This window comes from Mandrillus leucophaeus, unplaced genomic scaffold, assembly GCF_000951045.1.
Source record: "Mandrillus leucophaeus isolate KB7577 unplaced genomic scaffold, Mleu.le_1.0 Scaffold624, whole genome shotgun sequence".
Classification (NCBI taxonomy): domain Eukaryota; kingdom Metazoa; phylum Chordata; class Mammalia; order Primates; family Cercopithecidae; genus Mandrillus; species Mandrillus leucophaeus.
This window is the reverse complement of record NW_012106742.1, coordinates 279,634-291,586: the sequence shown is the minus strand read 5'-3', so window position 1 is coordinate 291,586 and position 11,953 is coordinate 279,634. Positions and strand designations below refer to the sequence as shown.

At 53.2% G+C, this 11,953-nt stretch overlaps 1 protein-coding gene across 2 annotated transcripts; it reads left to right on the top strand.

Moving 5' to 3' along the window:
• CRTC2 (CREB regulated transcription coactivator 2) lies at positions 1–11,023 on the top strand. 2 transcript variants are annotated; one of them, XM_012000310.1, is made up of 14 exons: positions 1–211; positions 3,509–3,610; positions 3,687–3,803; positions 4,365–4,426; positions 5,075–5,143; positions 5,315–5,418; positions 5,853–5,882; positions 6,052–6,116; positions 6,241–6,290; positions 6,424–6,668; positions 7,021–7,424; positions 9,318–9,587; positions 10,058–10,244; positions 10,373–11,023. In XM_012000310.1, exons 1-14 carry the CDS (start codon positions 53–55, stop codon positions 10,591–10,593), a joined length of 2,085 nt encoding a protein of 694 aa, XP_011855700.1. In that variant the 5' UTR covers positions 1–52; the 3' UTR covers positions 10,594–11,023. The 2 variants fall into 2 exon arrangements, with proteins under 2 accessions (XP_011855700.1, XP_011855699.1); XM_012000309.1 differs by having other exon boundaries at positions 6,037–6,116.
• The last annotated feature ends 930 nt before the right edge of the window (positions 11,024–11,953 follow it).

Sequence of the window (11,953 nt, the reverse complement as noted above, 5' to 3'; positions counted from 1 at the left end):
CGAAGGCCGCGGCTGGTACTGGAAGGGTGGCAGGCAGGGACGGGGAAGGAAGATGGCGACGTCGGGGGCGAACGGGCCTGGCTCGGCCACGGCCTCGGCCTCGGCTTCCAATCCGCGCAAATTTAGTGAGAAGATCGCGCTGCAGAAGCAGCGTCAGGCCGAGGAGACGGCGGCCTTCGAGGAGGTGATGATGGACATCGGCTCCACCCGGGTGAGGGGCCGCGCCGGGGAGCCGAGCAGAGCTGAGCAGTTACAGAGCGGAGACCGGAGAGGCGGGGCGGGGGCGGGCGTCGCAGCGAAGGAGGCGGAACGGGGCAGGGGACGCGGGCGCCGCCGTTTGGGAGGCGCAGGTTGAGGGCCGAGGGACAGGAAGAAGGATTTTGCCGGGGGAGACCGAAACACTGGAGAGGTTGGGGGTGTGGAGGCGACTGGGGGCCCGAGTACGTGAGGCGGGAGTGGACGGAGAGAGGAGATGGGTCCGGCGGAGGTAGGAGGTGAGTGGTCCTTGTGCATCCCTGACGGAGTCCCCTCGAGGACGCTACTGAAGCATGCCTGGTATTGGAGTATGGCCTGGGAGGAGGGCTGCTTGCCTGTAACCTGGCTCCTCTGAGTTTGTGATCTCCTCCAAACTGGTCCCTCTGCCCTCTGCGCTTTGGTGCCCCCGGGAAAGGGCCCCTTGCGTGGTTTGAACGAGCGGTGCTGTGTATAGTGGGGCAGGAAGTCCCCTCCTGCGTCCCGTCCTTTTGCTTCCTTTTTCAAATACTTCTTGTGGTTTCCTGACGTGAATGAAGGTGAGGTCCATTGCCTGGTGTTTTGTCCTGGCCTCCTCGGAGGAGAGTTAGGGTTTTGAATCCTAAAACTGGGTAACCGTTCGACCATAAGTTGTGTGCAACTCTATGGTTTGCTGAGCTTTCTAGGGAGATGGCTGCTTTGTGGGTCCGTGTGTAGGGTGCCTTGGAGGGTTTCTATGTGTAGGGAATATTCATTCCTAGAAAGTTCTTGAGAGAACTTTCAGGCCTCTGCCAGGCTGCCTCTGAAGCCCCCCGGCCTTGATTTCTTGCTTTCCAAGGCTGGATGTCAGAGGGACCAAGGGGTGGGAGTCCGCCTAGGTGGTATGCAGTCTTAATTTAGGGACACATTCTTCTAAAAAAACTGCAATAAGGGTATTGCAGTGATTCCTCATGGCAGAGAGCTAGAAGGAATTTAAGGGTTGATGATGGAACGTTACTACAACATCTCTAGCCTTTTTCTGCTGGTCTGACTGTGGTTGCATCTGTGACTGTGACTCTGGTTGTATTTTTGTGTGTATCCCCCTTGACTCTGTTAGTCTTTTTTTTTTTTCCTCATCCTTTCCCCTTTGAGTCTCTAGGGAGTATGTGCCCTAGTTTGTGGGAGTCAGAAGTTAGGTGGGGAGGCAAATCTGGGAGGGTGTCTGTGCATGCATGTGCACACTTACGTGCATGTGTGTGCATAACCCACTGTAACCACTGTGAGGATTATGATCTAACTGTAGATTGCTCCCCTTCAGGAGCTTTTTCATCATGTTGGGGACAGAGACAGGAAGATGGGAGTCTGATCTTGATAGCTTGAGGCCCTGCCCTCAGGACTGTGATTCTAGCAGAGGCACGGTGGGATCTTAGGGCTTGTATGTGCAAAGAAAGGCTGTGCGAAACTCAAAAGCTGGGGCTTCTCTTTATGGTGCCTTGATCTCTTAAAAGGCCCCCTCTACCCACCTTGCTCCTATTGGTTAATTTCTCAGCTACACAGAAAAGTCTAGTGGGCTTACATGGCCAGGGGACCCAAAAGCCTAGAGCTAGGGACAAGAGATCTGGGACTCAGCCTGTTATCTGGCCAGGTGGGAGGGCTCATTTGAGACAGAGATGGTCATGGGAGGCTATACCACTGAGAGACTGGGGTTGCCATATATGTTGATAGTGGTCTTGAAGTGGTCCAGAGGTCAGCACAGTGCCCACTGAACTCGCTAGGCTGACCTCCTGAAACAGAACGTCAGTTCTGATGTTGGCTTCTGTACAAGAGTGTGACCCTGGAAGCTCTTAGAACTTGCCCCTCCTCAGCTACCCTCCTCCCCATGGCCTTGCCCTGGGCCTGTTTATTTGGCTGGTGGCAGGGGCTGAGCCTTGGAAATAGATGCTCACCTCTCACAGAGATAGGATATCTGTACACAGGCTAAATCCATGTCAGGCTGTCTGACGTCTATGCCAGACATATCTCCCCAAAGTGAGGATGAGACCAGGAAGATGGCTCTGGCCCATGCTGGAGTGGGCTACTGCTCTCTCCACCCTCTTCCTCCAGGCTTCCCTGCCAATTCAGGAGCCTTAGGATTCAGTGGAAGAATGTCCCTTGGTTTTGGTGCTGTTTTTCCAGCTAGGAGAGTTGTCATTCCTTGGATGTTCTAGTTTGGGAGGTGCAGGCTTTGTGTAGCCTTCCTGAGGCTGGGCAAGTGGCAGAGCCCAGAAGCCTGTCCTCTCCAGAGTGGGAAGGAAAAAGGCTGGCAGTAATGGCTCTGTGACATCCATCTGTAGCCTTCCTCTTAATGACCCAATTAGTCCTGGATGCATCTAGAAAGAAAGCAGAGGTTCCTAATAGGCACTCTCCCTTGTGAGTAGCCCGGGGGCTCCTGGCAGCCCCTCAGGGACTCTGCTTAGAGTGATGCCAAATGAGACAGGTCTTGAGCAGAATATCTGTCTCCGCCTGGCAGGATGATGTCAAACAGTAGTGATATCATTGATGAGGGCAGTCTGCAGATGGGCTCTGGTGGGTTATTTGCACCAAATCTCATTGGACCTTTCAAACCCCAACACTGGCCTTTTTTCTGGCAGATTATTTCTTTATTTTTATTTACTTTTTTTTTGGAGACAGGATCTCACTCTGTCACCCAGGCAGCTGGAGCAGAGTGACATAAACATGTCTCACTGCAGCCTCTACCTCCCAGGCTCAAGTGATCCTCCTGTAGCAACGGAGTCTTACCGTGTTGCCCAGTCTGCTTTCCAACACCTGGGGTCAAGCGATCCTCCTACCTCTGCCTCCCAAAGTGCTGGGATTACAGGTGTGAGCTACTGTGCCTGGCCTAGATTTTTTTTTTTTTTTGAGATGGCGTCTCGCTCTGTCACCCATACTGGAATACGGTGGCGCGATCTTGGCTCACTGCAAGCTCTGCCTCCCGGGTTCACGCCATTCTCCTACCTCAGCCTCCCAAGTAGCTGGGACTACAGGTGCCCGCCACCACGCCCAGCTAATTTTTTGTATTTTTAGTATAGACGGGGTTTCACTGTGTTGGCCAGGATGGTCTCCATCTCCTGACCTCGTGATACACCCACCTCGGCCTCCCAAAGTGCTGGGATTACAGGTGTGAGTTACTGTGCCTGGCCTAGATATTTTAAAAGCAGTGACAGCAGCAGCATATCCTGGTGACAGAGTTGGCAAGGATGACTGAAGGAAATAGTGCTCAGGACCTTCCTGACATTCCCACTTGTTCCCCATGTCTCAGTTACAGGCCCAAAAACTGCGACTGGCATACACAAGGAGCTCTCATTATGGTGGGTCTCTGCCCAATGTTAACCAGATTGGCTCTGGCCTGGCCGAGTTCCAGGTGAGTAGACACCAGCCAGGGAGGAGTGGAGGTTCTTTAGGCTGCTTCCTCTGCTGACTTCTGTCCTTTTTGGCAGAGCCCCCTCCACTCACCTTTGGATTCATCTCGAAGCACACGGCACCATGGGCTGGTGGAACGGGTGCAGCGAGATCCTCGAAGAATGGTGTCCCCACTTCGCCGATACCCCCGCCACATATCCTTCACAGGGGACTTGGGAGTGTCTGAAAGGTAGTGGGATGGGGTTCCTCAGGGACTTATAGGAAGCACTTGAAGTGTTGTGCAGTCCCATCCTTCTCCTGGAGCTCTTCTTTACCCAGCTTCCCTGAAAACAACCATAGCTCCTGCATTAGCACCTGCTCCTGTGATAAGGAGTTTTTGCTCCTGAGGCTGTGCCCCCTGTCTCTGGCTGGCTCTGGCTGTCTTCACATCAGCTTGCTGCCAGAGGCAGCCTTCCTTGTCTCTTGCTAAAGGAGATTGCGTCCCTTCTCCTCACATTTCTGAGTTTTCAGTCTCAGAGACATGTGTACCTGTATCCTCGAAGTCCTGCCTGGACATTCTCCTGGATTTTTTCAGCCCCGTTAGACCTGATTCCCTTCTTCTCTTCCATTCTTTGATCCTATCGTTGTCCCTTATAGAAGAGGAGAAAGGTATGTGTTTCTCAAAACAACTTATCTGCTGCCTCTACTGTTCTTTCCTCATCTGGCCTCTATCTCATCTGTCCTCTCTACTTTTTTCCTTAACTGGTGCTGTTCACATTGATAGCTCTCCCTACAGTCCTGCCTACTTATCTCCTCCCCCAGAGTCTAGCTGGCGAAGGTAAGTGTCCAGGGCAGGCGGAAGCTCCTGCCTACTCTCTGACGTGTTTCTGGAGGGAGCTGCCCCTTCTGGGTTGGGGCTGGGATTACTGAGCTAAGGTTTCAACAGTACCTCTTCCTATAACGCCAGGGCTGAGAGAGGTGGAGGCAGTTGGAGTAGGTGGGTCAGAGTCCAGCCTTGGCCGTGTTGACACGAGTGGTCAAGCCTCCCAGTCCAGCTAGAGCAGAACCAATGGGAACTGTAGCCAGCTTGGGGTGTGTGTGTAAGGGGGAGGGGAGAATGGCAGAGGGGCAGGTGAAAATGGCGACCTTCTGTCAAAGGTGGGTGCAAGATGTAGTGCTCTGGCACTTTTAGATTTCTGAAACTCTCCCCTTGTCCATCTCACCTTCAGTGCTCATACCCAGAAGAGCTGCTGGGCTCCAAGATTCCCATTCAGCTGGTCCTGGCAGAGAGAAGTTTCCAGCTCTCTTAGATTGACTGGGGGAGGGGTCAATCATAAACAGGAGAAGAACCAGAAAGAAAAGGGGATGATCTGGGTGCCTAGCCATCTTCACTTCCATCTTGGCTGCCCCACATTTTCCAACCCCTATACCCACCTTCTTGTCCACTGCCAGCCTTCCTCCTCATGACTTTGTTTTTCTACCCCAGGACGATGCCCTGGGGCAATTTCCCTGCAGAGAAGGGGCAGTTGTTTCGACTACCATCTGCACTTAACAGGTGATGGCCTTTGCCTTCTTTAGGCCACATCTCCTCTTATCTGTAGTTTCTGGGGCCCTGTTCCCTCACCACCCCCCATTTCCAGCCCAGCTAGTGTTTTCCCTTGCTGGGCAGGGCTTAGGGACCAGGAAGACTGTCACTGGTGTCAGCTCATTCCTGCTCCCCCCATAGGACAAGCTCTGACTCTGCCCTTCATACAAGTGTGATGAACCCCAGTCCCCAGGATACCTACCCAGGCCCCACACCTCCCAGCATCCTGCCCAGCCGACGTGGGGGTAAGTGGCCCTGTCCCAGGGTTGGGAGTAACCACGGAGCTATTTATTTATTTATTTATTTATTTATTTATTTATTATTATTTTTTGAGACGGAGTCTCACTCTGTCGCCCAGGCTGGAGTGCAATGGCACGATCTCGGCTCACTGCAACCTCCGCCCTCCGAGTTCAAGTGATTCTCCTGCCTCAGCCTCCTGACTAGCTGGGGTTACAGGCGTCTGCCACCGCGCCCAGCTAATTTTTTGTGTTTTTAGTAGAGATGGGGTTTCACCATCTTGGCCAGGCTGGTCTTGAACTTGTGACCTCGTGATCCACCTGCCTCGGCCTCCCAAAGTGCTGAGATTACAGGTGTGAGCCACCACGCCTGGCCTCCATGGAGCTATTTAAAGCAGGTAGGCAAGTGGGCACTGCAGCCAACGCCACTGTATCCCTTGCAGGTATTCTGGATGGTGAAATGGACCCCAAAGGTATGTGTTCCTCACTGCTGTGGGTACTGGATGCCAAACAATTTCTGGGCTGGTGTTGGGATTGTGTGCAGGTTCAGGGAGCAGGACTCCTTCCCACCTGCTTCTGCTTCCTGTCCTGCCTTACGGGCTCTTTCTCCAACTCTCCCATCACCAGTCTTTCTCTTTCAAGTACCTGCTATTGAGGAGAACTTGCTAGATGACAAGCATTTGCTGAAGCCATGGGATGCTAAGAAGGTAGGTGGAGGCCACCGGGTGTCACCCACTAGTCTCTCTGCTATCCCCTTGCAATGGGGCAGGCCTTCCAGGGTTCTCCACTGAGCACTGTCCTCATTTTCCATATTCTTCCTTCTTTCCTCAGCTATCCTCATCCTCTTCCCGACCTCGGTCCTGTGAAGTCCCTGGAATTAAGTAAGTATTCCCTGAGGTTGGCTGAGAGTTGAGGGAAGGAAGTACAGGGAGATGTAGAAGACTGATCTCTGCTCTTCCCTGACCACCGCACCCCACTCCTATTTACATCTTTCTTTTTCTCTCCTTCCCCTAGCATCTTTCCATCTCCTGACCAGCCTGCCAATGTGCCTGTCCTCCCACCTGCCATGAACACGGGGGGCTCCCTACCTGACCTCACCAACCTGCACTTTCCCCCACCACTGCCCACCCCCCTGGACCCTGAAGAGACAGCCTACCCTAGCCTGAGTGGGGGCAACAGTACCTCCAATTTGACCCACACCATGACTCACCTGGGCATCAGCGGGGGCATGGGCCTGGGCCCAGGCTATGATGCACCAGGTGAGTGGCTGTCCTGGCCATGTGCCCACTGGGTGCTGCCTGACTGGAGGGATGAAGGGGAGGGCGGTTTGAGCACCTGAGATCCTGCTGTGACCGCCCACACCAGCCTGTCACCTCTGCACCCCAGGATTCCCTCACGGCAGTTCTCAGCCAGTGATAACTGGTAGGTGTGGTGTTTCCTAGAAAGAAGAGGAAGGGCAGCCCCCAGATGGGCAGTGCTGTCAGGGATAGAGTAGGGAGGACGTTGTGTTGCTGCTTTCATAGTCTGGTCACTGCTACCCGTTCTGGGTGGAAAGGGGCCCAGTTCCCATCAGTAATGTTGGCATCTCTGGTTTTTTGTCTGTGCCTGCAGGACTTCATTCACCTCTCAGCCACCCATCCCTGCAGTCCTCCCTAAGCAATCCCAACCTCCAGGCTTCCCTGAGCAGTCCTCAGCCCCAGCTCCAGGGCTCCCACAGCCACCCCTCTCTGCCTGCCTCTTCCTTGGCCCGCCATGCACTACCCACCACCTCCCTGGGCCACCCCTCACTCAGTGCTCCGGCTCTCTCCTCCTCCTCTTCCTCCTCCACTTCATCTCCTGTTTTGGGCGCCCCCCCTTACCCTGCTTCTACCCCTGGGGCCTCCCCCCACCACCGCCGTGTGCCCCTCAGCCCCCTGAGTTTGCTCGCGGGCCCAGCCGACGCCAGAAGGTCCCAACAGCAGCTGCCCAAACAGTTTTCGCCAACAATGTCACCCACCTTGTCTTCCATCACTCAGGTATGCGTGGCTGCCTTCCCTGCACGTCTGTCTCCCTTCCCTTTTCTCCTGCCGTGTTGTTTCCCTCCCACCCTCCTTTCCTCAAATACCTACTCTATACTCATCCCCTTCCATTCCTCTGTCCTCCACCTGCCCCATCTTTTATCCATCTTGTCTCCTCTTGCTTCACAGTGCAAACACAAAAGCTGTGGTTAAGCTTTTTTAGTTTCAAATCCTGGCTCTACCTCTTACTAACAGTCACCTTGGACAAGTTATTTAGTTTCTATAAGCCTCAGTAGTTTCATTTCTAAAACAAGGATGGTTCATGAGGATCAAATGAAATAACATACATAAAATACTTAGCACCACATATAGCCCAGGTATATGCTTGACAAATAGTAGCTTACCCTTTCCTTTTATTTGCCTCCTTTGTTCCTATCCATTTCGTGTCTGTCTGTTATCTGATGCCTCTATCCTGTCCCATCTCCTCCTCTGTATCCCCTCCTAATTTCATAGAATTTGTAGAATCAGAGAATCTCCTACTGTGGAGCCCAATCCCTTCACTTAATAGATGAGGAAAGTAGGACCTAGAGGGAAAGTGTCTTTTCCAAGTTTACCCAGCAAGTTAGGGAGAGTTGAGACTAGAACTCGAAACTCTTAGTTTAGGGCTTTTTCCACAGAGATGAAATTCTTAGCCCTTGTCTCCCTTCCTATCCTTTTCTTCTTGTTCGCTATCTCTGCTCCTCTTTTCTTTCATCCAAATGTTCTTTTCCCTCTCCTCTGCCCAACTTTTCCTCCTTCATTGCTGTCCCTGGAATGTGTGATCTATGTTCCATCTTTACTCAGGTCCCCGCTTTTGTAGGAAAGACTGAGGCCAGATTAGCAAGGGCTCTGTTCCCAGAGTGTGGAGTGAGCTTGACTTCCCTTCCTTTCTTTCTCCTTTTCCTTCCTTCTTCTCCCACTCCCTCGGGCCTCTTTACGGCTATAGAACAGCAGTTCTCAACCTTAGTTCCTTATTTACTAACAATAAATAGTTCAAGTACCAAGGTTTAAGAATGGTTTACTTCTAAGGCTGGGCACAGTGGCTCATGCCTGTAATCCCAGCACTTTGGGAGGCCAAGGTGGGAGGATTATTTGAGCCCAGGAGTTCAAAACTAGCCTGGGCAATATGGTGAGACTCAGTCTCTACAACAAATAAAAAATCAGCCAGGCACAGTCGTGCACGCTTGTAGTCTTGGCTACTGGGGAGGCTGAGATGGGAGGATCACTTGAGCCAGGAAGGTTGAGGCTTCAGTTCCAACTATGATTGCACCACTGTACTCCAGCCTGGGCAACAGAGTGAGGCCCTGTCTCAAAAAAGGAGAATAGTTTACTTATGGAATAGATTTAAAATTACCCCTGTGTTAGCCTCAGTATATCACTTTCATTCTGATATGCACTTTTTTTTTTTTTTTTTTGAGACAGTCTCGCTCTGTTGCCCAGGCTGGAGTGCAGTGGTGTGATCTCGGCTCACTGCAACCTCCCACTTCCTGGGTTCAAGCAATTCTCCTGTCTCAGCCTTCTGAGTAGCTGGGACTACAGACGCCCGCTACCATACCCAGCTAATTTTTGTATTTTTACTAGAGACGGGGTTTCACCATGTTGGCCAGGCTGGTCTCGAACTCCTGACCTCAGGTGATCCACCCGCCTTGGACCTCCCAAAGTGCTGGGATTACAGACATGAGCCACCACACCCTGCCAACTAATACCCATTTTTGAGTAACTGCACTCAACCCCAGGGATGCCCATGAGAATGTAGAATGTTGTCACATTTGTTTTGGGAGTGGTTGTAGCTAAAGAAGGTGGGAAGCCCTGACTAAGAGTTCTTGGGGTATACACTGAGCGGTAAGCTTCCCTCTTTTTACTTCTTTTCAGGGCGTCCCCCTGGATACCAGTAAACTGTCGACTGACCAGCGGTTGCCCCCATACCCATACAGCTCCCCAAGTCTGGTTCTGCCTACCCAGCCACACACCCCAAAGTCTCTACAGCAGCCAGGACTGCCCTCTCAGTCTTGTTCAGTGCAGTCCTCAGGTGGGCAGCCCCCAGGCAGGCAGTCTCATTACGGGACACTGTACCCACCTGGGCCCAGTGGGCACGGGCAACAGTCTTACCACCGGCCAATGAGTGACTTCAACCTGGGGAATGTGAGTACTCAGGCTCCTTGCTCAAAAGCAGGGGAGGGGGTGAGGGTGGGTCAATGGGGCCTGAATGGCATGGCTGGTGCACTGTGAATGGGGAGATCTAGGTGGGGTGGGTGGTGGGGAGATCTCGTCTCCCCGGAGGTAACATAGTACTGCCAGCTTGGGGCTCCTCTCTTCCTGCGTTTGACCCTACTCCTGCCCCTCTATTTCTGCTCAGCTTGCTCTTTGATGACTTCTGCCTTGACCCGTTCTCTTCCTGGCATGCACATGCTCTGGCCCAGCAGGTACGGTGCCCATACTTACTTCGGGCCCCGTGCTCGCTTCTGTCGCTCTGCTTGCTGCCACCTCCCTCTGTCATTGCCTCTGTTCCTGGGGTGGATGAAGATTTCTGGGCAAAGGGGTTATGTTAGCAGGGCTAGGCAGGATACCAGTTCTAAATCCTACTTCCTCAAGATTTGTCTGTGTGTCCATAGCTGGAGCAGTTCAGCATGGAGAGCCCATCAACCAGCCTGGTGCTGGATCCCCCTGGCTTTTCTGAAGGGCCTGGATTTTTAGAGGGTGAGGGGCCAATGGGTGGCCCTCAGGATCCCCACACCCTCAACCACCAGAACTTGACCCACTGTTCCCGCCATGGCTCAGGGCCTAACATCATCCTCACAGGTGAGTGGGGGTGGCTGGTGATGGGAAATGGAAGGAGGGAATGACAGATTCACTAATGAGTAGGAGATTGAGGGGTCTTGGAAAAGTTTATAGGACATGGGGTCCTCACCTGTCTATTCTACCCACAGGGGACTCCTCTCCAGGTTTCTCTAAGGAGATTGCAGCAGCCCTGGCCGGAGTGCCTGGCTTTGAGGTGTCAGCAGCTGGGTTGGAGCTAGGGCTTGGGCTAGAAGATGAGCTACGCATGGAGCCACTGGGCCTGGAAGGGCTAAACATGCTGAGTGACCCCTGTGCCCTGCTGCCCGATCCTGCTGTGGAGGATTCATTCCGCAGTGACCGGCTCCAATGAGGGGACCTCATCACCATCCCTCTTCTTGGCCCCATCCCCCACCACCGTTCCTTTCCTCCCTTCCCCCTGGCAGGTAGAGACTCTGCTCTCTGTCCCCAGATCCTCTTTCTAGCATGAATGAAGGATGCCAAGAATGAGAAAAAGCAAGGGGTTTGTCCAGGTGGCCCCTGAATTCTGCACAAGGGGTGGGCCTGGGGGAACTCAAGGGAGGGCCTAAAGCACTTGTAACTTTGAACCGTCTGTCTGGAGGTCAGAGCCTGTTGGAAAGCAGGGGATAGAGAGGAGCCCTGGAGGCAGGGCTTGTCCGGATGCCTAGGGGTGGGCAGTGCCAGCCCCTCCTCACCACTCTTCCCCTTGCAATGGAGGAGAGAGCCAGAGTGGATACTATTTTTTATTAAATATATTATTATATGTTAATAAAAAAATATCAAACCCTTGGTGTGGTTGGTTATTATTTGGGGCCTGGCTGGGGATCTAGGGAGTTATAGAGCCATGGGTCTTTTTATCTATTAGGCTTTTTGCATCTTCTTAGCACCACTGTGCTTTGTGGAAGGGCCCGACAGCCTCGGAATTTGTACCTAGCATGGACGTAGGCTTCCCCTACATGTAGGGGAGATCACTTCATGTGCCCTCCTGTCTGTCCAGGGCCCTGCTGCAGCATCAGATGGGGGCTTTGACTGGTCAAATTATTCCTCTTCCTCAACCCCAGGCCTGGCAGTGAGGGAGTGAGAAGGTGATTGCTGGCTGAGCCCACAGGTCTAAAGTGCTCCTGGGTCTCAGGGAAGCCTTCCTCCTCCCTCCCTCACTGCAGGAATTCACTTCACCCTCTCCACTCTTCACGACTCATTCATTTTAGTTTTAATTAAACAGATTCTTCGTTGTCATGTATGTTCTGAAGGTTTTCTCTTTCTGGATTGGGTTGCTAGCCCTTGGACCAGCCGTCTGGGCCTCCGCACTCCTCACTTCCGCAACCAGCATAGTGAGAAGAGTAGTGCCCCCCAGTTATCTTACCCCCACCTCCACTCCTCTATTCCACACCCTGCAGTCCTGGCCTCTCCTCTTCCTCTTTCCAAAGCTCTTGTCATTTTCCGGAAAGAGAACTGAGAGCTTCTGGTTCTGGCCCGAAGGGAATGCCCTGTGCCCCAAACCTGGAAGTAGGGGGAGCCACCTGGGTCCCCGTAGACTAGGCCTTCGGGGCTTCACCTACGCCCACATCATGCATCTGACTGCAGGACCGAGGTGGGAAGGGAGCGCGCTGCGGACCTCACGGTCGCCTGGGGTCAGTGTTCTGCGGCACGGGCTGGATGGTGGGAAGCTACCTGGGTGCAGGGGGCCCTCCCAGCCGCCAGGGGTCGGGCTG